The sequence below is a fragment of the Musa acuminata genome, chromosome BXJ2-10 (genome assembly GCF_036884655.1).
Source record: "Musa acuminata AAA Group cultivar baxijiao chromosome BXJ2-10, Cavendish_Baxijiao_AAA, whole genome shotgun sequence".
NCBI lineage: Eukaryota > Viridiplantae > Streptophyta > Magnoliopsida > Zingiberales > Musaceae > Musa > Musa acuminata.
In genome coordinates, this window is record NC_088347.1 from 31,583,489 (window position 1) to 31,608,993 (window position 25,505).

General features: G+C 43.4%; 4 protein-coding genes across 4 annotated transcripts; 3 read left to right on the forward strand and 1 right to left on the reverse strand.

The window, feature by feature from the left end:
* Positions 1-6,001: 6,001 nt before the first annotated feature.
* On the forward strand, positions 6,002-10,016 carry LOC135625172 (uncharacterized). Its single transcript, XM_065129572.1, has 3 exons — positions 6,002-6,338; positions 8,223-8,384; positions 9,546-10,016. The coding sequence occupies exons 1-3, from the start codon at positions 6,057-6,059 to the stop codon at positions 9,903-9,905; spliced, it is 804 nt and encodes a 267-aa protein (XP_064985644.1). The 5' UTR covers positions 6,002-6,056; the 3' UTR covers positions 9,906-10,016.
* Positions 10,017-10,482: 466 nt separating this feature from the next.
* LOC135625171 (serine hydroxymethyltransferase 3, chloroplastic-like) lies at positions 10,483-16,455 on the forward strand. The gene is made up of 12 exons (XM_065129571.1): positions 10,483-10,640; positions 11,375-11,617; positions 12,207-12,402; positions 12,497-12,671; positions 12,776-12,893; positions 12,994-13,106; positions 13,201-13,323; positions 14,162-14,266; positions 14,457-14,543; positions 14,705-14,812; positions 15,822-15,894; positions 15,983-16,455. The coding sequence occupies exons 2-12, from the start codon at positions 11,404-11,406 to the stop codon at positions 16,255-16,257; spliced, it is 1,587 nt and encodes a 528-aa protein (XP_064985643.1). The 5' UTR covers positions 10,483-10,640; positions 11,375-11,403; the 3' UTR covers positions 16,258-16,455.
* Positions 16,456-17,450: 995 nt separating this feature from the next.
* LOC135625173 (zinc finger CCCH domain-containing protein 2-like) lies at positions 17,451-19,029 on the forward strand. The gene has a single exon (XM_065129573.1). The coding sequence runs from the start codon at positions 17,507-17,509 to the stop codon at positions 18,617-18,619; it is 1,113 nt and encodes a 370-aa protein (XP_064985645.1). The 5' UTR covers positions 17,451-17,506; the 3' UTR covers positions 18,620-19,029.
* Positions 19,030-20,691: 1,662 nt separating this feature from the next.
* LOC103968852 (nudix hydrolase 8) lies at positions 20,692-23,075 on the reverse strand. Its single transcript, XM_009382186.3, has 9 exons — positions 22,947-23,075; positions 22,487-22,746; positions 22,334-22,399; positions 21,931-22,068; positions 21,704-21,781; positions 21,575-21,625; positions 21,437-21,471; positions 21,153-21,261; positions 20,692-21,064 (listed from the first exon to the last, which is right to left on the reverse strand). The coding sequence occupies exons 1-9, from the start codon at positions 23,050-23,052 to the stop codon at positions 20,858-20,860; spliced, it is 1,050 nt and encodes a 349-aa protein (XP_009380461.3). The 5' UTR covers positions 23,053-23,075; the 3' UTR covers positions 20,692-20,857.
* Positions 23,076-25,505: the final 2,430 nt, after the last annotated feature.

Consider the following 25,505-nt stretch of genomic DNA (forward strand, 5'->3'; position numbering starts at 1 on the left):
GACCCAGGCACCGTTTGTGGTGGGACACGTCTCTCCAACTCCGGGATGAATGGCAATGCGTCCTCGTATATGGATGGCAATTCCGGGGTTGAGACGCTCGTCATTCCGGGGTGTCTGCCTTCCTGCAAAATGGTCTTTGTCGGGTGTTTCCTGATTTTGGCCCATTCGACGAGCAAGTCACTGGAGTATTTTTATATCGAGTTTTTTTCTCTCCCCCTGGTAGGGCGTCGACCAAGGGTTTATATACTATTGTGTGATGATTGGTTGTGCATCGGTTCGATGTGGTCGCTGACCCTTGTGGGACGGGACGACTTTTCTGATGAGTTGGTGTTTTAGGGGATGCCTGAGCGACGTCAGACAACACTGCCCTGAGCCCTAAGGATAGTTGTGTCGCATAGTGTCTCGGTACGAAACCTGGCTTGACGTGCTGTAACGGACAAACTTCTAAACAAGATGTTGGATGTAATGCTTATGTCTGTCCGTTGTCTTTTGGCATGTTCATGCCTTGTATAGCAGGCAGAGGGGCGGCCGAAGGCTTATAAGTCCCAATTTAGTTGGGTTGGTGGCCTCTTTAGGCTTGTAAATAAAGGTTGTGTCATGTGGACACGTTCGAGAGCTTTTCGGTCTGTAATGGACCATTTTACCCTTTGTTGTGTAACTATTCAGAGCTTGTAAAGTCTGTTTGTAATTTGCATTGTCTATGAAGTGTTTTTCGGACATGTTTGCTTGTCGATCCCGATTGAGGCGTTCTCTTTAACCCGTTCTCTCTTTTGTTGGTCCTAAGGGACAATGGGAGGCTTCGGGGAGGCTGACCTTTGCGGACGGACGCGCGAGGGTGCCGCACGCCTTAGGCAAAACCAGCTAAGGTCGTGACAATATGGTATCAGAGCGGGACAAGCACTCATAGAAACACTTGACATGCAAACGTGGGGGACCTAGCGGGGCTGCGTTGAGGGCAGTCAGCACACGCGCGACCGTTTGAGGGAAAACGGGCATGGAGATGTAGGGAAAAGAGTCGCTCAGAGGAGCGGGCATCTAACATTGGCATTCAGTGGAATGGCCAACCCTTCGCGCAAGAGGCACCACGAGAACAGGCAAGCTTGGAAGAATTTGGAGCGCACAAAGGATGGGATGGCTGAGTTTGAGCTACGGCTCAACGTTGACAACCATACTTGATGGTGCTCTAGGCAAGCGAGGCGCTTGACAAGAATGAGACCATCCAAGGTGGAATGAGTTGTTCAACGACCAAAAGAGTTATGCAAAGCTCACAAAGGTGAGGGGAATTGCTAACTCGAAGAATTTGGTACTCATGCATGGGCTTGTATGCGGACGATGGAATGTTCGTGGCCATCCCAAGGCGGCCGAGACTCGGCGCCAATGGAGCATTAAAAACTTTCTCTTCGGCATGCAAAGGATACGTCCGGAGGAGGCTGAAGTGTGCAACGAGTTCAGCATGTTGCTAGGCCTTGAGGGGTGCAGCGGTGGCTGTATTGACGTGGAGGCGCAATCTAGCAAGTGCGTTTGCAAGAGGCAGAACAATGCACAGTTTGTTCAGTATATCGGAGTAGTCCAAGGGGATGGTGGTCTCCAAAACGAAGAGAGATGTTGCTCCAACGGGACAGTTATCCAGGAGGGATAAGTCTCGGCTCTCCAGAGGGAGAATCATGTGAGACGGACTTCACATGTTGAGGAGGAGTACCTCACAAACAACAACTTCATGAAGCTCGATGGACTGAGCAAGCGGCGAGGAGTTGTCGCATGATCTCGCTTGAGAGAATGCATTGGTGGATGCATTGCGAGATCAAGTGGGGGAGCGACCTAAAGCAACTTATGAAGGTACACTTGGAGTCGATGTGGAGATCGGACTCAAGGTAGGGCTGACCCGTGAAATGGTGGGTGCGAGGGCCACCATCGACTCAATGCAAAAACGAGGAGCGGAGCAACTTGGGTGTAACTTGGCGAAGTACCCAAGCCGCCCGAAGGGAGCTAGTAGAGAAGTTGGAACATGGAGCAGAAGCACAGTGCTTTCCTTAGACAGAGGTCAAAGACATGAACTCTTGTAGAGGCAAGGGTAGGATCATGTTGTTCCATGGGTCCTTCATCCTGACGGAGCGGACTCATCTTGCATGGTGCCAAAGACGAAGGGAGCTTCGCGGCACATGCACCTTAACTCGGAAGAGCATTTGATGGAGGAACTAAGGTGACTCAACTTGCGGAGGCGAAGTTGGGTTCAGAAGGCCTTAGCACGGGGCAAGAGGACGCAGAGGCGGGTACTCTTGAAGAATAGGCCACAGTGTTGCCATTCAAGTTGCTATGAAGGAAGCAGTGCGCAGCGGAGATTGTGCTGGTAGGGGCAGAGGCCCAGGATCCAGACAATGGTGCACAGATCAGTGAAGTCGGTGGACTTCGAGAGCTACTAGGCGACGGACTGTCCTAGAGCGGTGCTTCATCTAGGTGTGACCCAGGAGTGGGTGGATGAAGATCGATTGCCAGAGGAGCGAACAAAATCGAAGGTGGAAGGGACCCTGCGATGTATTGGCAGAGGCCACACATGGAGGGTTCACAATTCGAGTTTATTCCACAAGGATCAGAATGCAATGGAGATGTCACCAGGAGGCGACATGGTGCAGCGGATCGTAGTGGAACAGTTCGTGGCAATGCGATACACATAATCCGTCCCGTGAGGGATGAGATCATATGGAGGTATGATCGGGAGTTACTGGAAGCTCCACTTCGATGAACAACACGACGGCAAGAAGGGCTATGGATTCAAGGAGTGAAGGCCATGGTACCGCAGAGGCGGGTCTTCCGGGCGTGCATCGAATTTTGCATCAAATGAAAGCCTTGGTCATCAGCATATGGGGGCTGTGTTCCACCAAGGGAAAAGTTCGAATGCAAGTACCAGTGAGTTCCATGGGAGGGACTTGATCATACAGAGGTATGATCGAAGCAGCTGGAGAGTTGGACTGCTCTAGAGCTCATATTCGCTTAAGGGAGCCCGACAAGTCAGAGGACAAGGTCGAGTAAGCGAACGTTGCTACCAAGGAAGCTAAGGAGAACAGAATCGGTGCAAACTCTACAACGTGATGGCAGAGGCCATGCATGGGAGTTGCAGTCTGTCTTTCCATCGACCAAACAGACTGCTTGGAGAACACAGAGGTGTTGAAGCAGGGGGTCGAAAGGGGCGAGGAAGCGACGACGAGTCCAGAGGGACTTAGCTACCCAAAATCAAGCATCAGTTAGAATGGAGGTGGACTCAGAGGAGTGCCACGGAGACATCTCTACTGATTGTGAAGAAAAGGGATACAGAGGCGAGGCGACGGATAGTAGGGCCATGGGCATGGCAGCGCCATGGTACCGCAGAGGCGGGACTTCCGTGCAAGTCATTGATCCCTTGCTCTCATGGAGGGAGAGCGCTTGGTCATGAAAGGGGCCGAGGAGGTGGAGCATGCAGAGGCAATCTCCAAGTACCGAGACAAGGCTGAAGGGCAGAGGCCAAGAAACTTCGTAAGACCGGTGTCAACAAGTTTCTCATCAAAATAGCCGTAAGTGAAGGACTTCGGGTCACGCAAGAGTGCACGACCAAGGAACGAAGCAGGCAGTATACGGTGCTGTACCTTTGCTACTCAGTGGAGTAGGCGGCAGGGTTGATGGAGAAGACGGTACAATCCCAGAGGCGACCTCATCTATCAGAGAATTACTCCAAGTTGGGGTGAAAACTTCCCGCATTCCAGAAGTTCGATGGCATTGAGAAGGTGAATCACAGTAGCCAACTCAACGCAAGGAGTGCAAACACTTCAAGTGCTTCAGAAGTGTGAGCAAAGAGCAGGCGAAGACTAGTAACCAGCTCGATGCATGAAGTACAACCTCGAGGAGGCGGGCGAAGTCAAAGTAACCTGTGCCTTCTCAACTCTTAAGAGAATGGGCGAAACCGAGTACCCCAGTTCTCTTATCTATCCAGCAGAGGAGCTCTGCACAAGTTCAAAGACCCTTCGAAGATAATGGAAGACAATAGTTGTCAAATCCTCACCAACGGTGATCAGTGCTACTGAGAGTAGATCGTCCGCTTCATTTCCCAACGAAATGCCAATCGAAAGCGGAAGTGATGCGAACCTACTTGGATGTGACAACTAACTGAAAGAAGAGTCAATGAGCAAATTTTGTGGAGGAAGGACCCAAAACTTCAGAAGTTTGCGAGGCGATGCTCGTTAAAGCTCCAACAAGCATCCACCCAGTTCAAGCAGCATGTGGAAATTTTGAGAGACTGGCGCAGAAAAGATGGTCTTTTCCTTCATTTGGTGGATCCGCAAGAATCGACAAGGATCAACACAACTCAGCCAACCCCCCCCAATAGAGTCAGAGTCATTGGTGAGTTGTAGCAGCATGGCGGATTAAAGGGTCGACTACTAAAAAACAGCAGCGTAGAGCAGCTGGGAGCCAGGAGGCGCATTGCAGCTGGAGCGGAAGATTGAAGACTCAGCAAAGGCAAAGAGTTGCAGTGTTCACAAAGGCTTCGACGAGGACGTCGAAGGGATAAGTGGGGGAGAATGTAACGGACAAACTTCTAAACAAGATGTTGGATGTAATGCTTATGTCTGTCCGTTGTCTTTTGGCATGTTCATGCCTTGTATAGCAGGTAGAGGGGCGGTCGAAGGCTTATAAGTCCCATTTTAGTTGGGTTGGTGGCCTCTTTAGGCTTGTAAATAAAGGTTGTGTCATGTGGACACGTTCGAGAGCTTTTCGGTCTGTAATGGACCATTTTACCCTTTGTTGTGCAACTATTCAGAGCTTGTAAAGTCTGTTTGTAATTTGCATTGTCTATGAAGTGTTTTTCGGACATGTTTGCTTGTCGATCCCGATTGAGGCGTTCTCTTTAACCCGTTCTCTCTTTTGTTGGTCCTAAGGGACAATGAGAGGCTTCGGGGAGGCTGACCTTTGCGGACGGACGCGCGAGGGTGCCGCACGCCTTAGGCAAAACCAGCTAAGGTCGTGACAGTGCGTCACAAGGTTCTGATGGTGTGCGGTTTCGAATTCTAACATTAGTTGGGATGTGACGTGTGACGTCGATGGTGACTCATCCGAGGGACCAAAATATGCCTTCAAACAAATAAACTTAAAATGTAATAGAAACTATCTCATACTAAAAAAAAAATAGGAATTTAGATGGGAGTCAGATCCCTTTCAAAAGTATATCTTCATTGGGTTATCATACCAAATATAAAAACTTATATTATTTTTCAATACGCTTATGATGTTTTTGGTAATGACATTTATTGTGGGATGAATCTTCTATCATATATTTAAAATAAATTTGATTGATTTATAAGTTACTTTACATATGTCATAAATTGTCACATAATAAAATGGATTTAATTGGAATTGACTGAGTTTCTTGTCAGTTTTATGCTTTACTGAAGGAGCATAAAAAGAAAAAAAAATAAAAAAATATGAATTACTATTTAATAAATAATCCTCATAGAAGATTTTAGAAAGATTAACCTCTAAGATGAAAGCTTATTAATTCATAATATTATTCGAAGACATAATATATATTATTAAATTGATATAATTATGTATTTTTTACTATTTTAACCTATAAAGAAGGATTAGAATATGGTAATATATCGAAAAAATAAATAAATAAATAGATAAAATTTATTTTCTCACATTGTCTATTAGTAGGGCGAGCTAAAGTCTGTAAGATGCGAGACCTTTATCACAATAAGAGTATTTCTACAATTCTGATAGTTATATTTTATTCTCTTTCTACATTACTACTTCAATTGTCTGAGAGACATTTCAGGAATTACAATTAAACGGGAGCGGAAATATGAAAAAAAAAGGAAAAAAAAAATGAAATTTTCCATTCGGGATTAGGTCACCCAAATCGGTTTCTTATTCGGGTGACGAATTAGGCCGGGAACCGAAACCGGATCCGGATTCGGATTCGGATTTGGACCCGTGTTCGGACCCCGGACCTTTTCCTTCTCGCTGCTGGTTCCATCCGAGGACCCAAGACGGTGAGCGAGCGTGAGCGGAAGGTTGTGGGGGGGTCGATGCTTATGGAGGGCGGGCCGGCGACTGCCGCAATACCTCTACGATCCACCGCAACGGTTGCTCCTCCTCGGTATTCGCTGCCGCCATGTCGGTTCTACGGCGAGGACGTGCTCTTCTGCGTGGACGTGGACGTGGAGTCCAAGGCCGAGATGGCGAAGGGCCGCGCCATCACCCGCCTCGACGCCATCAAGCAGGCCCTTCTCCTCTTCGTCCATACCAAGCTCTCCATGAACCCTGACCACCGCTTCGCTTTCTCCATCCTCGCCCAGTCCGTCTCCTGGGTTCGTCCTTTCTCTCCTCCTCCCACTTTGCCCTTTTCCCCTTTCTCTTTGTTTGGTTGATGCCGATGTTTCTTTTCCCTTCCGTTTACGGGGACGACTCTCTTGTATGTGTCTGTGTTCGTAATTTTTGATTATTGGCGCCGATTTGGTGTAAGATCATGGGAATTATGACTTATTTTTTGGTCGGGGTGGGGGGAGTAATTGATGGAGGAAAATGATTATTTTGGAGAGGGAGAGTGAAGATTGGCCACAGTTTCGTGATCGACAAGGCAAATTTAGGCAAGAGTGGGATCTTTTTTTTGCAGTTAAAGCAAGCACAACTATTATAAATGAAACTTCCCGATGCATGAACAATGTACTTTAAATGGATAATTGGAACCGTTCTTGACGTCATGAAGATAATCAACTACTGGAGAACAGAGAGGATAATCAACCACTAGGTGCTGACAAGGTCTACCAATTTTGTCAGAGGAATCACTTATGCCCTATTTTCTACTGATTCCTTGTCGGAATTGTATGTACCCTTATTTCTTCTGTTTAAGTATGTGAGTTTTACTAAGATACATGATCAAACTCTACTTTTTCAGTTGATAGTTTAATATATCATGCTCCAAAATCTTTCCTTCGGTTTGCTAGATGCAATTATGGACCTCCATTTTCTCTTTGCGAATGAATATCGTGAATTACAGTTCATATTTTGATACCGACATTATGACGTGTTCCTATATCTCTTGCTTACAACTCTTCTTTTCTCTTTATTGCTTCACTTGGATCAATGATATATTCTCCTTTGCATATTCAATTTATGACTTGGAAAAAATTCATGGACCTATGTGAAGATCAAGAACTTTCGTGTTGTTCATGGAAAATGATGTGACCCAATTGTTTGGAGAAATGACAAGTTATTCTGTATGCCAGGGTAAAGTGGAATCTGTTACCATTGATTTTCTATCACCGAGAAGCAGAAACTGGCCTTATTTTATATCTTTTCCTCTTGCTAATCCACACCTTTCTTTCAGATTGTCATTGCTACTAAGGACCTCATTGCTACTGGCCATGTATTATATTTTTTCCTCTTGCTACTCCACACCTTTCTTTCAGACAGTCGCCCATTTTTTATTGCCTTAAGAAAGGTAGAGAAGGGAGTAATTAATTCATTTATATACAATATAAGAATTTCTCAAAAATTAAAGTGGAGGAAACAGATGAGACTTGTTGGAAACTTTATGCATGGTTTACTATATGGTGGTTGGAAAGTTTGGATTACTTGATTTGCTTTGTGTGATTATCATTTAAATAAATATTACCTTAATGATAGGAAATTGATGGTTTCTGAATCCTGATTGTGTTAAAGGTCCACTCCTTCCCTTCCATGGGCCTATCCTGATTTCTCTTCACTGTTCTCTTTGACTGCTGATGCGATTTTTCTTGTCTTCCTTTTGAACAAGGAAAAGTTATTGATATAAAGAGTGCATTAGGTGATAACTTTCTTTATGTTCAACTTATATTATAGAATGCTCAGGAGGAAATTCTCTTCCTTTTCATTTGGCCATAAATCAGTAAAATTTTCCTCAAGTTAGTGCAGATTTTGCAATAGAATATCATAGAGTAAGTTTTGTTTGAGAAAACGTTGCCTCTTTTTTTTTGCTTCATGGAAGAATGCTATGATTCTACTTGAGTTTTCTTTACAACTTTACATTTTGTTAGGATTCAATGTATCATTAATTAATAAGCAGGTTGGTGAAATTGTTGCTTGCTATGGTTAGGAGGATTATATTGTATAGAAGAGTTACTCATTTCCATCAATAAATCATGAATTATCATTGTTGGATTGTGCAGTGAATTACTGATACTAAATCTTGACTGTTTTGTGATGTTTGAAAGCTCCGAAAGGAATTTAGCAGTGAGGTTGATTCTGCTCTGTCAGCAGTTCGAGCAATAACTGCGGCTGACTCATCATATGGCCTTGCTGATATCACACAACTTTTTCGCATAGCAGCCCATGAAGCTAAAAAATCTCGTGCCCAGGGTCGTCTCTTCAGAGTGGTAAATCTGATTTTCTAAAGTCTGTTGTTTTTACATATATGCATAAGCTTATTGTCATAGCATGTGTTACACGAATTGATGATCTCTATTTTGTGGTATTTGGTTTTAAATCTCTCTCTCTCTCTCTCTCAGGTTATTTTATATGCCTCTGAGTTTCTTCTTGATGTCTCCAGGCTTTCAGCGTAACCTTTAAGGACAAGAGTTCATATGAGAATGCATATTTAACTCCTATATTATTATCAATTTGTCGAGTTTATTTTTTAAGAGAAGTAATATATAGAATCCATCAGATACGTCTATCGCTTCTCAGTTTCTTGGTGATGCTTCTTAGCTTCACATCATTTGTGATGTTATTATTTTAACAAGAATCTGGCTCTATGCATATGCCAACTTTCTACTTAAGAGATATACTGTGTACTGCTGAATTATGTTACTTAATAATTAATATACAGTTCCAAGCCAAGGGATGAAGAATATTTATTTCAGCAGTGTTTCTGCACATTTTCTGCACATATTTATTTCAGCAGTGTTCCAAGCCAAGTTCTTAGTATTTGAATAGGAACTAAACATGGTCATTCATGTTGGGATCAGTTTTGGCATTGCTATCCCACTTATATGCAACCATACATGTTCATGCATTCATATGCTTGTAGCCATGAAAGCAGTTGTTCATGTTTGTGCTTTTTCTTAAAAAAATTCTACTTTATCATTATATCCTTTCCAAGTCCTTCTGAAGTGTCTCTGTATCATCTAAATGTATTCAGGTCACTTTGTACCTCCATTTTCTGTGTCAATCCATCAGACTCTTCCCTATACTGCCAACAACTAAGTCATGTGTAATTGTTTTTTTTTTCTTCCTTCACAGTGATATCTCATTTTAATCTACTTTATTTTACATACCTCAGCGTCAGGTTGTGTTCAAATAACAAATTTATTGCTTGTTATAATTTAATTTATGTTGTTGATTTTCTTTAAATTACATATTCATTTTTCCTTAAACTGTTTGGTATAAAATACAATAAATAATTCTTGTATAGTTATCCAAGAAGATAAGATTTTCTTTTCTGTACAGAAATTGTGTTTCTTCATGCAGGTATTCTCTTGGTCACCAACTCTCCAATCTGAGCTTCATGTCTATGATCTTTGTTTTTTGAATCGCAGATACTCATTTACTGCAGATCATCGGCTTGTCCCCAGCATCAATGGCCTGTTAGCCAGAAGCTTTTCACCATGGATGTTCTTTATCTCCATGACAAGCCTAGCTCCGAGAACTGTCCACAGAAGGTATATGATGCCTTAGTCGATGCCCTTGAACACGTAAGTGAATATGAAGGCTACATCTTCGAGAGCGGGCAGGGCCTCACTCGCGTCCTCTTCCGGCAGATGTGTATGCTCCTTGCGCACCCCCAGCAAAGGTGCGTGCAAGATGATCTCGACTTTCCCAAGTCCCTTGTGAGGAAGTCGCCACCTCAAACCGATGCTGCAGTAAGTGAAGATAGCATGCCCGTCTCCAGCCAGTAGAACAATCGTTTAGGCTAATGGTTTGTTAGATGCAACTGTAGGGTGGAGTGCAATTGGAAACATGTAAAACATAACTTCCTGGATTCTTAAACAAATCTTTGGGATGTGCAATCTCTCTCTCTCTCTCTCTCTCTCTCTCTCTCTCTCTCTCATGGTAATTGAATTTACTAAATATTCATGCTCATACTTGTGAACGCATTGATGTCAAACTTGAGATTCGTTAGATTACGATGTCATATTGTTTGCATTTCGAAATGCTCGACATGTAGTGAAAAATTATATGTTTTGATCATTGCAGAGAAGAAGTCGTGATCTTTAGTGGAACTTAAGATGAATCGCATGGGGTTATTTGCAACTCGGATATTCTAAACTTCATTTGTTTGCGAGAGACTCTCAGCTTTTACACGAATTATTATTATTAATTTGATTAATAAAAAAGCAAGACGTTTTAAACTTTTTGACTTTGAATCGAAGCGGGGGGGAGTGAGACCGATGGGACACGGTTCGGCAATTTTAGCCGGCTCAATCCAAGATTCCGGTCCAGGGTATTGCACCACGTCGCTCATTCATCACCCGCTCGATAGAAAAGGCGGGATTGTGTCCACCATCATCCGCTGTTTAGGGTTTTGGTGGAAGGGGGACGGTGGACGAATTGATCGAAGCCGCGCTATATATATCGAAGTTGGAAAGCAAAAGGGGGAAGGGAGGCGGGGCAATAGAGGGCGCGTGTTCTAGGTACGTTCTTCTTCTCTTTATTCTATTCCACTGTTATACTGATGTGATCCTAGTGTGGTTCTCACTCATTCACGATAGTTTGCCCCGTCGGCGATATTGGGACCTGTTGTGCTTCACTTGGTTTTCATTTCGAGATTTGCTTTGGAACAATTTCATTGTTGTCGCGTGTTTCTTTTACTTGGTTGTATTTTGGTACTAAATTCTTTCTGGAATTAGCAATCTTTCTTTTTGATGCTTGTCGTGGCACGGGATATATAAAGTTTTGTTCTTAAGAGATAAAAATTGCCTTTTTAATTGGGCTCTTGGATTATACCTGTTCCTTTGGTGTTTCGTGTTGTTCTTGAAAGAACAATATTGCTCGTTTAACGGGAGAAAGGAAGCAGATACGGTTCCCCGACGAAGTATTATGGTCATCACACATCGCTAGATAATTCGTTCTTCTTCCTACCAAAATATTGTTTGAATCAACCCATTTATGTTAAGGCTGAGAAAAGCCCCTAAACTGTAACTTTATGGAAAAAACACATATCTTGGGTATTTAATTCAATCACGTTAGAAGAATACTTCTTTTGCATGTAAACATTGCTTACTCCAATCATTTTCTTTTTTTTAGGGATATACTTGTCAAACAAATGAATTTTACTAGGAACTATGAACAATTTTTCATAAGAACTGTTAATTTTTATCCAGTTAGTGATTCATGGTAACTGACCCAAATTTATATTTTTTGTTAGGGAAAAATTGTATAGTGCTGTAAAGGAAGATGTCTGCTTCCAGTGGAGTTGTATCAGGCTCTTTTCATCAGACCCTTGGGATCAAGGGTTCTAGCTTATATCTTAAGCACCATGTGGCAAACAGATATCCGGATAATACTAGGTTCACCAATAGGAGATCTTGCAAGGCTTTTAGTATCCAAGGAAGCCTAGTTACTGGAAGACCATCTTCATCTGTATCTGTCTCCGATGCTGAGATGGGAGGTATGCTTATTTTTATTCTTTTGACAGATGATTATAAAGAGGATGGATTAGTCTTTGTAGCTTAAACAACAAGTTCTAGTTTTGTGATCATTCCCTTGAACTCTTTCTAGTTTGTTCTTGGTGAATATTCTCTGGAGGTTTTCTACATTCAGTCCTTGTTGGACAAAAAGATTTTTGTATCCTCATGGAATGCCATCAGTAAGGCACACTCACTGCATTTGGTATTCTTGGACTAATTGGGTTCTGAGCAAATACTTCATGACCATCAGTATTCAACAAGAAACAACAGCTTGAAACAAAAGTAAAACAGAAAGTTCTGAATAAGTTGCTTAGAGGTTTTGCTTATGCAGTTGAAGTCATCCTTTTAAGATGCTGTTATGTAGTGTCTTTTAATTATCAACCACCAAGTAGATTGTTCGCTTTTTCTCATTGTTCACAGCTTGTATATTTTAGATTGTTTTCTTCACGAGTACTTGTAGCTAAGTCATGTATAATGACTAATGTTTTATTCATTAGAGCTGACTGGTAAATAGATAGTTCTTGCACAGTGCTTACTTTTTTGCTTAAAATTGCACATGTTCTTCATCAGGAAGCATAGACACTTTAAAGGACTACTCACTGAAAGTAGCAGATCCTGAGCTCCATGCTCTTATTGAAAAAGAGAAGCAGCGTCAATTCAACTGCTTGGAGCTCATAGCTTCTGAAAACTTTACATCTCGGGCTGTGATGGAAGCATCTGGTTCCTGTCTAACAAACAAGTATTCAGAAGGTTTACCTGGTAAAAGGTGATTTTTAGAAATCTAAATGAAAGAACATGATGCTTAATTTGCTTCCAAGGATTGTAAAACTTGAGGTGTCCTTGATCTGTTTCCAATTCAGATACTATGGAGGTAATGAGTATATTGATCAGGTTGAGACACTTTGTCAACAAAGAGCTCTTGAAGCATTTCACTTAGATAAACATAAGTGGGGTGTAAATGTGCAACCACTTTCTGGATCTCCTGCTAATTTTGAAGTTTATACTGCTCTTCTTAGCCCTCATGACCGAATAATGGTAACTTCATGTCATTATTGGATAATTTTAGCTTTTTATTTGGTTGTATTCTTGCCATGTTAATATTATATCTTGTGAGTTTGATTGTATTGCCACTGAATTAGGGGCTAGACCTTCCTCATGGAGGCCACCTGTCTCATGGTTTTATGACACCTAAAAGACGAGTTTCAGGCACCTCTATATTTTTTGAATCTATGCCTTACCGGCTTGATGAATCCACAGGTTAAACATTCTCTTTTTTTCTTAAGCTAAAGATGACATCTTCATGAAATTATATAAGCAAGTTTCTTCATGCTATTAAGCCTTTTAGTTTCTCCAACAGGCTTTGTGGATTATGATATGCTTGAGAAAACAGCACTTCTCTTCCGACCAAAGCTCATAATTGCTGGTGCAAGTGCATACCCTAGAGACTTTGATTACCCTTGCATGAGGAAGGTAATTATTTTGACAAATCTTTTGCATGCTTCCAGAGAAAGATTGTTGCAAAATTCTTAATGCTATTTGGTTCTATCTTATTCTGGAATTTTAGATAGCAGATGCTGTTGGTGCATTTCTTATGATGGACATGGCTCACATCAGTGGACTTGTTGCTGCTGAAGTAGCTGCTGATCCCTTTGAGTATTGTGATGTGGTTACCACCACCACACACAAGGTGTGCATTAATTAATATTTTCCGTTGTCTACTGCCATGTTCTCGTCTCTCTTACTTGCTAAGGTTCCGACAATTGTTTTGACATCCATAGTTACTGCTCCTCTATTGCTACAATAAATACACTAAATGTAGCTGCTTCCCTATTGGGTGACTGGTGAAGGGAGACATATTATCAGACAGATCTAAGATTGTCCAACTTATGTTATAGCTGTAAACAAGATTAAATCCTAGGATGTGAAACCACTGCTCCAATGTGAAGGAAATTTAACTGGCAAGATGAACTAAGTCACCTACCACAATAAAAGTAGAAGCAATCCTCAGGAAGTTCACATTTTTCCTGTCAACAGGGGCCAAACAAACCTGATCCTAACAAGAGAACATACTGACAGATTTCTTCTTTTGAAATTCTTTTTATAAAATCTAAATAAGGGTGTGTGCGCTCTCGCTGCAGCTTTTTTTGCTTGACATGTACCGCCACTTTCTTATGCGAGAGGGTACTTCCCCAAAGAATAGTTTCTCTTAAGGAACTTGTGTTGTATATCTGAGATATTCTTGGTTATGTTAAATTTTGATCAATATTAAGAATAAAACTGAAAAGTCTTCTCTCAGCTGTTATGAAGCTTGTGTCATATCATGTAATTTCTCCGACTACTGTATACTGCAGTCGCATGAAAAACAAAACTGAAAAGTCTTCTCAATTTTGTCATTGAAATATTTTCTGTTTGTTCTCAGTGTTTCATGTTATATTTTTCTACAATGTCATATCAGAACTCTTATTTTGTATTTGAATTTTTTATTCTGTAGGCTTTGTTTTTTTTACTTCATAACAACTTGTCAGTCCTTGCGAGGTCCTCGAGGTGGCATGATCTTTTACAAGAAGGATCTGGTTTTAGGTGTTGATCTAGAATCTGCTATAAGTAATGCTGTATTTCCAGGCTTGCAGGTATGTGATGTATCTAATCTTTTTTATTTTCCAAAAAGAAAAGACAATGTGATGTATCTAATCTGAACCTTGCTGTTTCTACTGTTGAATTGTAGCCAAATTAACTGATACAATTTTTACGTTTATTTTCTGATTCACAATGTTTATGCAAGTTATAGTTATTGGAATATAACGAGTGAAGTTTCTGTAGGGTGGCCCTCATAACCATACAATTGCTGCTCTTGCTGTGTGTTTAAAGCATGCTCAATCACCTGAGTTTAAGGCTTATCAGTCTCAGGTAAAATCCAAAATTTGAAACTTACTGGAATTTAACCAGTAAAGATTCGGCAGTGTGATCCTCATTATCATTCACTTGCTGCTCTTGCTGTGTTTTTAAATGATTCAAATATAAGGCATATCATTTTTCTCCGTTTGTGCCTGATTTGCTGGTTTTTATAGGTTATATCTAATTGCAAAACTCTTGCCACCGGACTGGTGGAACTGGGTTACAAGCTGGTTTCTGGAGGAACCGATAACCACCTTGTTCTGGTGGATTTGCGACCACAGGTATGTTCATGGTCGCTCGTTGCTTTGCCTCTTCTTACTTGCCTATTTGAATCTTCTTCAGTCTATGTCTGACTGTTTGGGTATTCAATCATTCTGGACCAGAATTGATCTCCTAGAACATGTTTTTCTGAAATGCCACTCTGCGTGCAAAGTAAAGTGGTTATCGGTAACTGTTGGTCTTCAATTCATCGTCTCTATGGCCTCCTCCCCTTTGTTAACTCTGCTACTGTGGCATATGATAAATGTCCAACCAGGTAGCTTGCAGGACAGATGTGTGAGTTAAGATGTAATTATGTGGATCAAGATACCACACTTTAAGATGATGCTATTGTTAAACCAGTGTGTAGGAACATTTCATGTTTCATGCGTCTTTTTTACTCGAGTATCAGAGCTTCTATTCATTTGTATTAGAGATTATAGAAGTAAGACATATCTAAAACACAACTAGGACAATTTAGAGAAAGGTATTTGTTTTAAATGGGACACTAAGATGCAAATATTGTTGTTTTTTGGCTTTTGATTTGTGGGCTTATTTTGTCGTACCTTGTGAAGAAGTTTATCATGATGATTAGGGATGTACTCAAAGCAGATCAATAGGTCAGTTGCATTGTGTTTTTCTGAGGACACATTGCATGAATGGATTCTGTTGCCAGTTTGAGATGATTCATGGTTGATTATTGGCCCTTCTGCATTTATCTAGGAGCAACTAAGCCTTTTCTCAAATGATTCTGATACATTTTCTGAAATGGGTCCAATGCAGTTAGTTTGTCTGATTAATATTTTGGTGGTTACAATGAAGTGGATATATAAAAAATCCTTTCAATACCCCATCTTGTCTTATATATTCATCTGGTGATGATAGAAAATCATGTCGATTCATCCTGTTTTACTTTTTTCAAAAATTATAACTGAAAACTTATGAATTGTTTCTGATGCCGTAAATTCGCTGAGAGTCACCATTCCATATCTCTTTTTATTTCTAATTCTGTTATAATGTGTTCTACAACAGGGCATCGATGGAGCTCGGGTTGAGAAAATCCTGGACATCAGTTCAATCACACTCAACAAGAACTCTGTGCCAGGTCAGTCCATTATCCGTTCGAACTCGTAGCTTGCGGGCTCATCTGTAATGCTCACTCTCATTCTTGTTTGAATCCTGATGCTGTGAAGGTGATAAAAGTGCTCTGGTCCCGGGGGGTATCCGCATCGGAACACCTGCAATGACTACCAGAGGCCTCAAGGAGAAGGATTTCGAGGCTGTCGCAGACTTCATCCACGAGGGGGTCCAAATTGCGCTGAAAGCCAAGGCGTGCATGAAGGGAACGAAGCTCAAAGACTTCATCGACTACGTGGAATCTCCGGATTTCTCCCTCAAGGAATCTGTATCAGAACTCAAGAAAAAGGTTGAAGCTCTCACAAACCAGTTTCCCATGCCTGGAGTATAAAAATTGGCCTTCGGATCTGACCATCATATCAGAATGCCTAGCCACCTTACAATGAGGTGTAGACCTTATTGGAAAAAGAGTTTTCGTAAATGTAATCTGAAATTTGGAGAATAAAACAAAGCAAACATTGTTACATTATTATTCCCCCAAAAATTAAATATGTAATTGCGGGGAGTTGTATGGAAAAGAATTGTGGTCCTTTTTTTTTTTGCTGATAATACTTTTGTTTTTGCCATTATCTCCAGAAATGCAATGATGACATGCGTGAGAGGGCCACATGTCAGACACGGGGATGGACCACTAAGAATTCGTGTCACGCGTGCGAGCTGTGCCGTGTCACCGGATTAGATCGGACCCACGAACGTAACATCATCTCACTATCTCTCCATCTCACCTGCATGTTGATGGGCTCTTACCATCATTTTCGATCCCTCTCCCCCTGTACATTGTCGATGTCGATGAGGTTGGCCGTGCTGGTGAAGCAACGACAGAGGGGCACAGTACACACCACTGCCGTGTACCATCCCTGGTGGACCTCCGTCCCGCTTAACCCGAGGTCACGGGGACGACACTGGCTGCCCGTATGATCTTAATCATACGGTCTCGATGGACGCTGGCTACCCGTATGATCTTAGTCGAACAATAAAGCGAGGATCATGTGATACCATAATTAAGAGTTCAAAATCTTTAGTCATAAGGCTATTAAAGTAAGTAGGAACATGCTTCTACTGTGTGCCACCGACTTATCTTAATAGTAATCACACTGTCTCAATTCCAATACGGACTTCATTAATTACTTTCTCTGTCGACCAAACTCACGCGTTTAGCTACCTTTTTATTGGACTAGAATCTGGGGCCCACATATAAGTACTTGTCGGTAATGTGTTCGGGTAGGATTCCGTCGGTATGATCTTTTGTCATGAGTAAGAGGAAGAACGTGTCCTTGACTGGACACGCGAACGAACGTCTGTCGGAGTCACCTGATTCCTCCACGTGTCCTCAGCCATCTCATTCACGCTCCGCTCCGTTATCCCCGACGCTTGCTACGCCAGGAAAACCAAAGGATTTGACGTTTCGTTCGGTCACCGCCTCAACATGCCGAAACGCCGTCAGTTACAGACAGATATTTGGAAACCGCGGTTTGCTTATAACCCAACCCCGGTCACCCATTCCCATTTATGTGCCATGCTGCGCCGAGGAAGCCACTGCGGAAGGAAAGCGAAGAAGAATAGCTACGGTAGGAGAGACGATGATGATGATCGGACGAGATATCAGCCATCTCAATCCCACGGTGCACGTCCCGCCATGGCCCCCTTTCGATGATCCAACGGCAGTGACCACCTCATCGTCCCACTACCCCGTCTGCGGCATCGCCACCGGCGACGGCGTTCTGGACGAGGACACGGTCGCGGCGATGCAGCTCTATCTCGGCCTCCAGGAGGGCGCTGGGGAGGACGCGCCACCTGTGGTGGACGCGTACGCGTCGGATGAGTTCCGGATGTACGAGTTCAAGGTTCGGCGGTGCTCCCGAGGTCGCGCTCACGACTGGACCGAGTGCCCCTTCGCGCACCCGGGGGAGAAGGCCCGCCGCCGTGACCCGCGGAAGAACCGCTACTCCGGCGCACCATGTCCGGACTTCCGCAAGGCCGGTGGGTGCAAGCGCGGCGACGCCTGCGATCTCGCGCACGGTGTGTTCGAGTGCTGGCTCCATCCGGAGCGCTACCGCACCCAGCCTTGCAAGGACGGCACCACGTGCCGTCGCCGCGTCTGCTTCTTTGCCCACACACCCGACCAGCTCCGCTTAGTGCCACCGCAACCCCAGCAGAGCTCTACATCCCCGGTTGCTGCCTCCGCCGAGTCCTACGACGGGTCGCCTCTTCGCCAGCAGCCCGCCTCGCAGTCTTATCTTTCCAAGAATCTCGTCTCCCCGCCGGCTTCGACGCTGATCTCCCCTCCCACGTCCTCGCCAGCGAAGTCTCCGCCGATTTCACCCAACGGCGCGAAGCTGCGGCGGGATTCTTGGCAGCAAAGCTCCTCGGTGAACGAAATCGTAGCGTCGCTGAGGCAGCTGCAGCTTACCAGGGGAAAGTCGGTGCCAAGTTCGTGGAGTTTGCAAACTGTAAATGGTGGGTTTGCGTCGCCAAGGGGGACTCTTGGTGGGTTCAACACTGCTTTCTGTAGCCTGCCGTCGACTCCAACGGTCGCTACTGCCGGCTGGCTGGAGGAAGTGGAGCCGGCGGAGAGGGTGGAGTCCGGGAGGGCGCTGAGGGCGAAGATGTTCGAGAGGCTGAGCAAAGACAGCGTTTTTGACAAGGCAGAAGCGACGCCGGACGTTGGGTGGGTTTCTGACTTGCTAAAATAGCAAAAATCTTCAGACGGCGAGAAACGAAGGATAGAAAGCGATGAAGAAATTGAAGGAATAAAAAGGGTGGATTATAAATGCCATCGTCTCATTGTTTCTTGTGCGGTTGTGAATCTTGCAGTCGCGACGCCAAATAAAAAGTTCTTTGTTGTTCCATGTAGAAGCCATCAACACTGTCCGAAGAAGTGTCAGAAGGCAACTGAAGTCTACCAGAGGAAGCAGCAGTCTCTGCAAACGACTGAGTTGGATTCTCTTCCATTGTTCATCCCATCATCCTTTTCCGTGGTTAATGCTGGATGTCCAATCGAAACGTTGGACCTGTATTTATCCATGTTAGCGTATTCCTTTTGTCATGTCGACATTGTAAAAACGTCAACTTGCCATCCAATATATTTCTGATGCTTAGCAAAGATCTCACCCTTTTTTCCTTCACAAACTGTTGTTTGCGTGCTTTGTAAGTATGAGATAGGTTCCGAGATGGGGTCGGATTATTGCGCACCTCACGACTGGGACATCAGATAATGACCTTTGCTTCCAGTTTTGCAGTTCATAATTTTGCCAGTCGATGCCGAGGAGATTAGATGGTGACATGAATTAATCTCTGAAGTGCGCAGGAATAAATCCTCCCCGTTGTCGCTGTCTATGATACACGCTTGGTGCGCTCGCTTATTGTACTCCAGTTTCAAGTCGCTTGCTTGGCCGAGAGAGAGAGAAGGTTCTTCTTTTTCTGCACCGATGGAAGGACAGGCATGTGATAAAGCTGAGTGCCATCCTGTGGAAATAGGAGCAGTGGATACACGGTGTTTCGAGGTAACCATATCATGCAATGTCTCACTGTCAAGTGGTGATGTCTAGTCAAAGAGACACACAGGAGATCTTCTCTTATTCCCTCTTTCATCCCTTCTTTCGAGGGCAGAGCCAAATCGTGTCACCTCATGATGCGTTTGGTTGTCTGCCATAAAAAATGTTCGCGGTTTAGCATAATCAAAATTGCAGACTCATTTATGTGGATTAACGGCTATTCCTGGCTGCAGATCAACCATGCAGATTTCTGGCGTCGTCTTCACGGATGGAAACGGGTGGTGGGGAAAATAAGGATAGGATAAGAGTCAGCTTCACTCCTGGAGCTAGAAAACGATATCCCAGATCGATTCGGTCCATCTGACTATTTTATTATTGGGACATCGCTGTCGATCATGTCGACATTATCCACCCCGACGTGGAACGTCCCTGTGTCGTACTCGACATTATCCCCAAGTCCGTCGGCGGCGGTAGGGTAGAATACTATTGTTGTGGTTATACGGGCCAATGCTCGGATCCATTTCTCCCGGCAGTAGTTTCTATACCAGGTGGTGGGCACCGTTATCTCTGCTTTCCGACAAGCTTATCCACACCGCCGAGTCAACGAATCCAAAGTTCGAAGCTAAAATATTATAACATGGGTCGTAGATTCACGTATATCAAAGCAGATCCTTGTATGTCCTATGTCGAACAGGTGACACTGCGGCAAGCGGCAAGCGGCAGCCCTGGGATTCATAATGCCTAGATGTTGCCTGAAACGAACAGCGGAGAGATTCTTATGGTTTGTCGTTGCTGCTGGCGGTGTGCGGAGGTAGACGTGGTGAAAGCAGGCAGATGCAGAGCGTCTCAGAAACACAGAGTATCGGTGCCCCAGTCATTTATTATACTTTAATTTCAGGGTGGCGGAGATTAATCTAAAACTTGTCTGTCAATTCTTAGGATCTTATCTCTAACAGGAGCGGCGCAAGATTCATCCACTAGTCGCTATCTATCTTGAGATGACAGGGCACCAGTGTCCTCCTCTGGATGTCCAAATTCACGATCACGTTCAGCGAAGCAGTCAAAAAGTCGACAGAAGCGAGCAGGAAAAAGTCGAACTTTGTGAATCGACCTGCTTGCCGATTGGCAGACTCGGATGAGGAATTGGGGTGATTTGGTACTTCATCTTGAAGGGGCATATATTCATTAAGTTTCTGAATATTTTGCAGATCAAAGTTAAGAGGAACGTATTCATGCACCAAAATCTTACGTTGGAGCCTGACAGCAACACAATCTCGAACAAGGTCGAAGCCTTTGGTTATGAAGCAGAAGATCGCATCACAAGCCAAACGAGAAGGTTCGAATGGCAATTCTTAGGCTACCAGCAGAAGGTCGTACATGAGACAGTTCTGTAGGTTCATAATTCCTGTACACAACCACAAAAGAGAGCGCGAGAGACTATTTTTCTGCCAGGCATTTCTTCCATTTGTACAGATCTCCACAGTAGAGATAGGACAATCTATCATCGAGCTTTGACATCATCTGCAGTGCTGTGAAACCGCGGTACTTGTTTTCATATGACGAGACGCAGATGTCGACGACGTTCTTTGACATTCTGTCCCCCTGATGATATGGCTGCGCTAGGAATTCGTCAAGCGGCATCCACTGTAGCATAAGCATCACCAGTAGCTCATCAAGAATGGAGGTCGACTTTACATACTAAACTACTTACAGGAGAGAGGATTGTTGTTACCTTGGCTGCTGCTATCTCACGCTCATCAATGGTGATCTCAGATGTCAATGGCTTGAGCATGCATATGAAGAACAAGTCGGATTTCTCGAAGGTGACTCGGTGAGCATGCCTGTGGATTGCAGAGTGGAACGAAATGTCAAACCATATTGGGTTAGACTTAAAGAGAAGAAAAGGAACTCAATATATAGACTTGCTTATATATATATATATATATATTATATTCATCGATGTTCACAATGGATATATCGGTGCATGGCACCAGTAGAAAGTAAGATTCGTGGTACCTGAAGGCAAGCACTTCTAAGAAGGTAGTCTCTATCTGCAAGGAAACAGAATAGATCATGTAAACCAGAAGATGACCATGAATCTAGAAATCATTGAGCAAGCTGAACTGCCATATGACAACATACGAATCTCCTTACCCCAGTTTCTTCTTTGACTTCTCTTACTGCTCCAGAAAATATTTCTTCAGACTGAGCAATTAAAATAAGATCACATTGATCATTGACTGATTACGGAATCCAACAGCATATATACAGAAGGATGCATACCTTATTGATGAAACCAGTCGGCAATTTCCATATGCCTGAGCACCTCAAAGGACACTTCTTTTCTTTCACGACAAGCACCTAAACAATGGAAGACAGGGCAACCAGAGATTTCGGAGAGTGAGTTCCCCAGACCAAAAGCTGAAGAAGAACGCGACTACTGCATAATGACGATAAGAAGCACATATCCCTAGCTTCTTGGTAATTCCAAACTTGTAAGAAATAATCACCTCTCTGTTATCATTGATGACAAATCCTCCTACGCCAATCTGATGAGTTGCTGTGGATGGAAGCATGCAAGGCTCCTCAGGAATCCAGTATGTTAACATCACATATCCTGGATCTGCATGGTGGTATCCGAAACCTTCCTGCCAAATAATATGGACAATTGATAGCAGACGTAAGAATGCCAGGTAATCTGCAATTGCATCGTCTCATTTTGCAGATCGTAAAACAGCACTTTTAGCCTGAAGACTACTTCTTTTTCGTCACTACAAAATGGAGTGACTTCCACAAACTTCAGCATGTTAAAAGATTGAATTCTTGCATATGTCAGTTCTAACAAGGATAAATAAACATGATTGTGACTATAAATTCGTTCGTTCTTACTCCCAATAGGAAAAAAAGGCTAACCTTCAGCGCAATCGGCACAAGTTCTGCTTGCTCTTCTAGTATCTTCAGCCAAATCCCTTTCTTTCCCTGTATTGGATACACAATGAGCAATGTCTGAAACTTGAAGTATCATCATGTAGCGGATCATCTGCAGAGATGGAATGCGTCGTTAACCTTTAGCTTCCAATAAGAAAGCGAGGAGCGAAGGATGGCTGCAAATGCGTTCGCACTGGTCGGCAAGCACTGTGGGTTGATGATGACCCCATCGTAATCATCTTCGCAGGCATCCAACGAATCAACAGTTTTGCTCTGTGTCGTGCTCAGGGTGGCATGGTTGATCATTTTCCTCTTGTTTCCGTAGCCAATGTTAAGTAATGAATCCAACTTCGGTCTTCCGTTTGGAATGTTCAAGCATTGTGGCTTGAATGCCAAATCTGCAATTCGTATTAGGATTACAAAAAAACAAGGCTTATGGTAAGATTTCATATGTATGCTTCTGAAGAAACTCAAAACTTGGAATATGCATAATTCTTGCAATTCCGAACATCATGTCTGACGTATACTTTTGGATCCTCGTTGCAAAATAAGCTGGGAAATTAGACCCTTAAAAGATTGATGCTGAAAATTTTCTTACCTTCTGCCTTCCTGCTGACATAAAGATGGGTCATTCTCAAAGATCTGTTCTCGAGAAACGCGTGGTTGCAAATGGGATATGAAATGTGAGCTTTGATCAGAGCCATTATGTGTGTTTTCGATGCCGCAAGCTATGAGTAGGCATCAATGAGGAGCCTCGCTTCAAATATATACCTCTCCATGAAGCTGCATGTGGCCTTACAAATGGAGAAGCATCTCATATGCCATTCCTATTGCAAGTAGAAGCTTCTAATGGCCAAGTTACATGAACTCGCAGGCATGTGGTTCGTATTGGGACTACAAGTTTCCCCACCATCACAAGAAATCTCATCATGTTCCTGTCTGATAAAGGAGAATGTCAAGAACCATTCAAGTTGAGAATGTTGTCGTCGATTTTGAGGCCTTACATTATACATTTTTGTTCTTCCAGCATTCTGACATGCGATTATACTGTCGGAATGTTCTTTTGTTTGGATCCAAGTAACTATCTCTTTAGCATCATGCCCTGTAGCATCTAATTCTTCCAAATGTGAAAATATATTCTGCCTGTTCTTGTTGGAAGCCAGGCCATAAAGACCTTTTACCATCAAACCTTTGTCTCTTGCCCTTCGACACTACTAAAGATGAGTTTGCACTAAATTTTTTACTTGACCAAATGCAGCCTGCTGGGTTTGATTGCAAAAAAAGTTGCTACAACTAAATCAAAGTGGAAATATGTTTGTGAATTTTGAGATCTTAATAGTCCCTAAATACATTAATGCAGGGATGCTCATCTTCAGCATATTTTCCTCTTTTTTTGGTGCGTTTTGGCCTTCCAGTTCGAAGGGCAACATGCAGGATTCCTTTCACAGATTTGCAAGCACAAACAGTTGAGCCACATGCAGAAACATTCTTGATAAGATCCTGCCAACTTGAATGCATGTCCTGTAGCTTTAAACAGCATCAAGCATCCCATTGCATCCACCAAAGGAGAGGTTCTTTATCTTCTTGGTTCGTCTAATTTCGACCCCTTGTTTGTTAGAAGCTCCGGATCCTGCAACACTTGCAGAACCTCAGGCAGGATATGCTTTCTTCTGTTCTGATTCAATCACAATGGAATAAGGAACATTACATCATTCTCCACTCACTTGTATGGCTTGAGATAATCTTGACTTGAGGAATCACAATGATCAGTTAACTAGCATGGTAAATCAAAATTTGCAGGTCTATTGAGTGCATTATTAGAGACTGATGATAGGAACTGAAATAGACCGATTAGTATCACAAGTTGCCGTGTTTGAAGTATGAATTCCTCTTTTAAAAAATTAAATTACTATAATTAATGTTTTACTTTATTTTAATTATTTATTTCCTTGTTTGTGTTATATGATTAAGAAATTAATTAAAATCTGATTTCTTGATGTCGGGTTGCGTTGGACTTGGTCAGCCCAACCGCATGCGCTTGGGTCCGGTCCGAGTCCAGGTCTGCTCAGTCCGCGGCTGGGTCCGGCGGGGACGGCGAGCCTGCGGCGCAGAAGGGAGGGCCCAACTCGGCAGACCAGTGGAGGATGGATGCAGCCTGAGGCCTCCAAGGCTTCGACCCATGGGACTGGAGCGGGCTAGCACTTACGGGTCCAGCCCGGACCTTCTTCATCGTCACAGCGGACGGTAAAGCCCAACCAGTGAGGGCCAGTTACCGCCCGGCTGCAAAGACCGGTCCGCAGCCCAGAGTCATCTTAACACGTGCACCGCACGTGAGCAAGGTCCTGGCTCATCAAGCCGCTGTGGCCTAGTCTAAATCCAGCTCACGTCGCCTGTGTCGAACTGGGGCCAGGCAAAGTTGTCCTCGGATTCCCGTGTGTCCCATTAGCAGGCCAGCCTTGCCCATGATGGCCCGTCTTACAGCCCAGTGCGCCTCCTCATCGATCACGTGGCACGTGCGTCTCACCTGGCTCATTACTGCGCGATGGACCGGAGCCCAGCACACCGCTCCTTTGTGCCGCACGTGCGAAGCAGGTGACTCTGGCCCTAGCCCCCCCGGGACGCGGCCCAGATCCGATTGAATTGATACTGTAATAGCTCAATTTGAGCCAGGCCAGCGGACCGCCGGGGCTCAACTCCTGTGTCGGTTCAGGCCGGCGGTCCAGATCCGTTCAGGCCGGTGAACCGATGTTGACCGGTTCAATCCTGTCTGATCTATATAAGATTCAACAAAATCCAATTAGATCAGGTTAGGATAATTAATTATAGATTAGTGTCCAATTTAGTTAAAAAAAATTATTCGAATTTATGATTTAAAAATAATTAATAATTTTAAATATTTGAGATTAAGATTAATGATATTGATGGTTGAATGGATGAATAAAAAGAATGAGAATGAATGGCCATGACATATTATAGATGCAGACTTTGTTTTTCTGCCAACAACAAACATGTCAGTGATGGTTGAGCAATTGGTTATCAAGGCATTCTGGCTACATTTGATTGCCAAGTTATTAGTTAAAATTAACTTTCTCCATGGGCGGCTTCTCTATTTTCAGCACCTCCAGGGATTATAAAGGAGTAGCCCCAAATAATGTCA

Bases quoted from the DNA above. Each gene is read 5' to 3' on its own strand.
- LOC135625172 (XM_065129572.1), top strand. From the start codon at position 6,057: ATGCTTATGGAGGGCGGGCCGGCGACTGCCGCAATACCTCTACGATCC. The intron at 6,339-8,222 runs GTTCGTCCTTTC...GATGTTTGAAAG, and splicing joins TCGCCCAGTCCGTCTCCTGG to CTCCGAAAGGAATTTAGCAG. The intron at 8,385-9,545 runs GTAAATCTGATT...TTTGAATCGCAG, and splicing joins AGGGTCGTCTCTTCAGAGTG to ATACTCATTTACTGCAGATC.
- LOC135625171 (XM_065129571.1), top strand. From the start codon at position 11,404: ATGTCTGCTTCCAGTGGAGTTGTATCAGGCTCTTTTCATCAGACCCTT. The intron at 11,618-12,206 runs GTATGCTTATTT...GTTCTTCATCAG, and splicing joins CTCCGATGCTGAGATGGGAG to GAAGCATAGACACTTTAAAG. The intron at 12,403-12,496 runs GTGATTTTTAGA...TTTCCAATTCAG, and splicing joins GAAGGTTTACCTGGTAAAAG to ATACTATGGAGGTAATGAGT.
- LOC103968852 (XM_009382186.3), bottom strand. From the start codon at position 23,052: ATGGCTCTGATCAAAGCTCACATTTCATATCCCATTTGCAACCACGCG. The intron at 22,400-22,486 runs GTTAACGACGCA...TATCCAATACAG, and splicing joins TTTCTTATTGGAAGCTAAAG to GGAAAGAAAGGGATTTGGCT. The intron at 21,626-21,703 runs GTATGCATCCTT...TTAATTGCTCAG, and splicing joins CGACTGGTTTCATCAATAAG to TCTGAAGAAATATTTTCTGG.
- LOC135625173 (XM_065129573.1), top strand. From the start codon at position 17,507: ATGATGATGATCGGACGAGATATCAGCCATCTCAATCCCACGGTGCAC.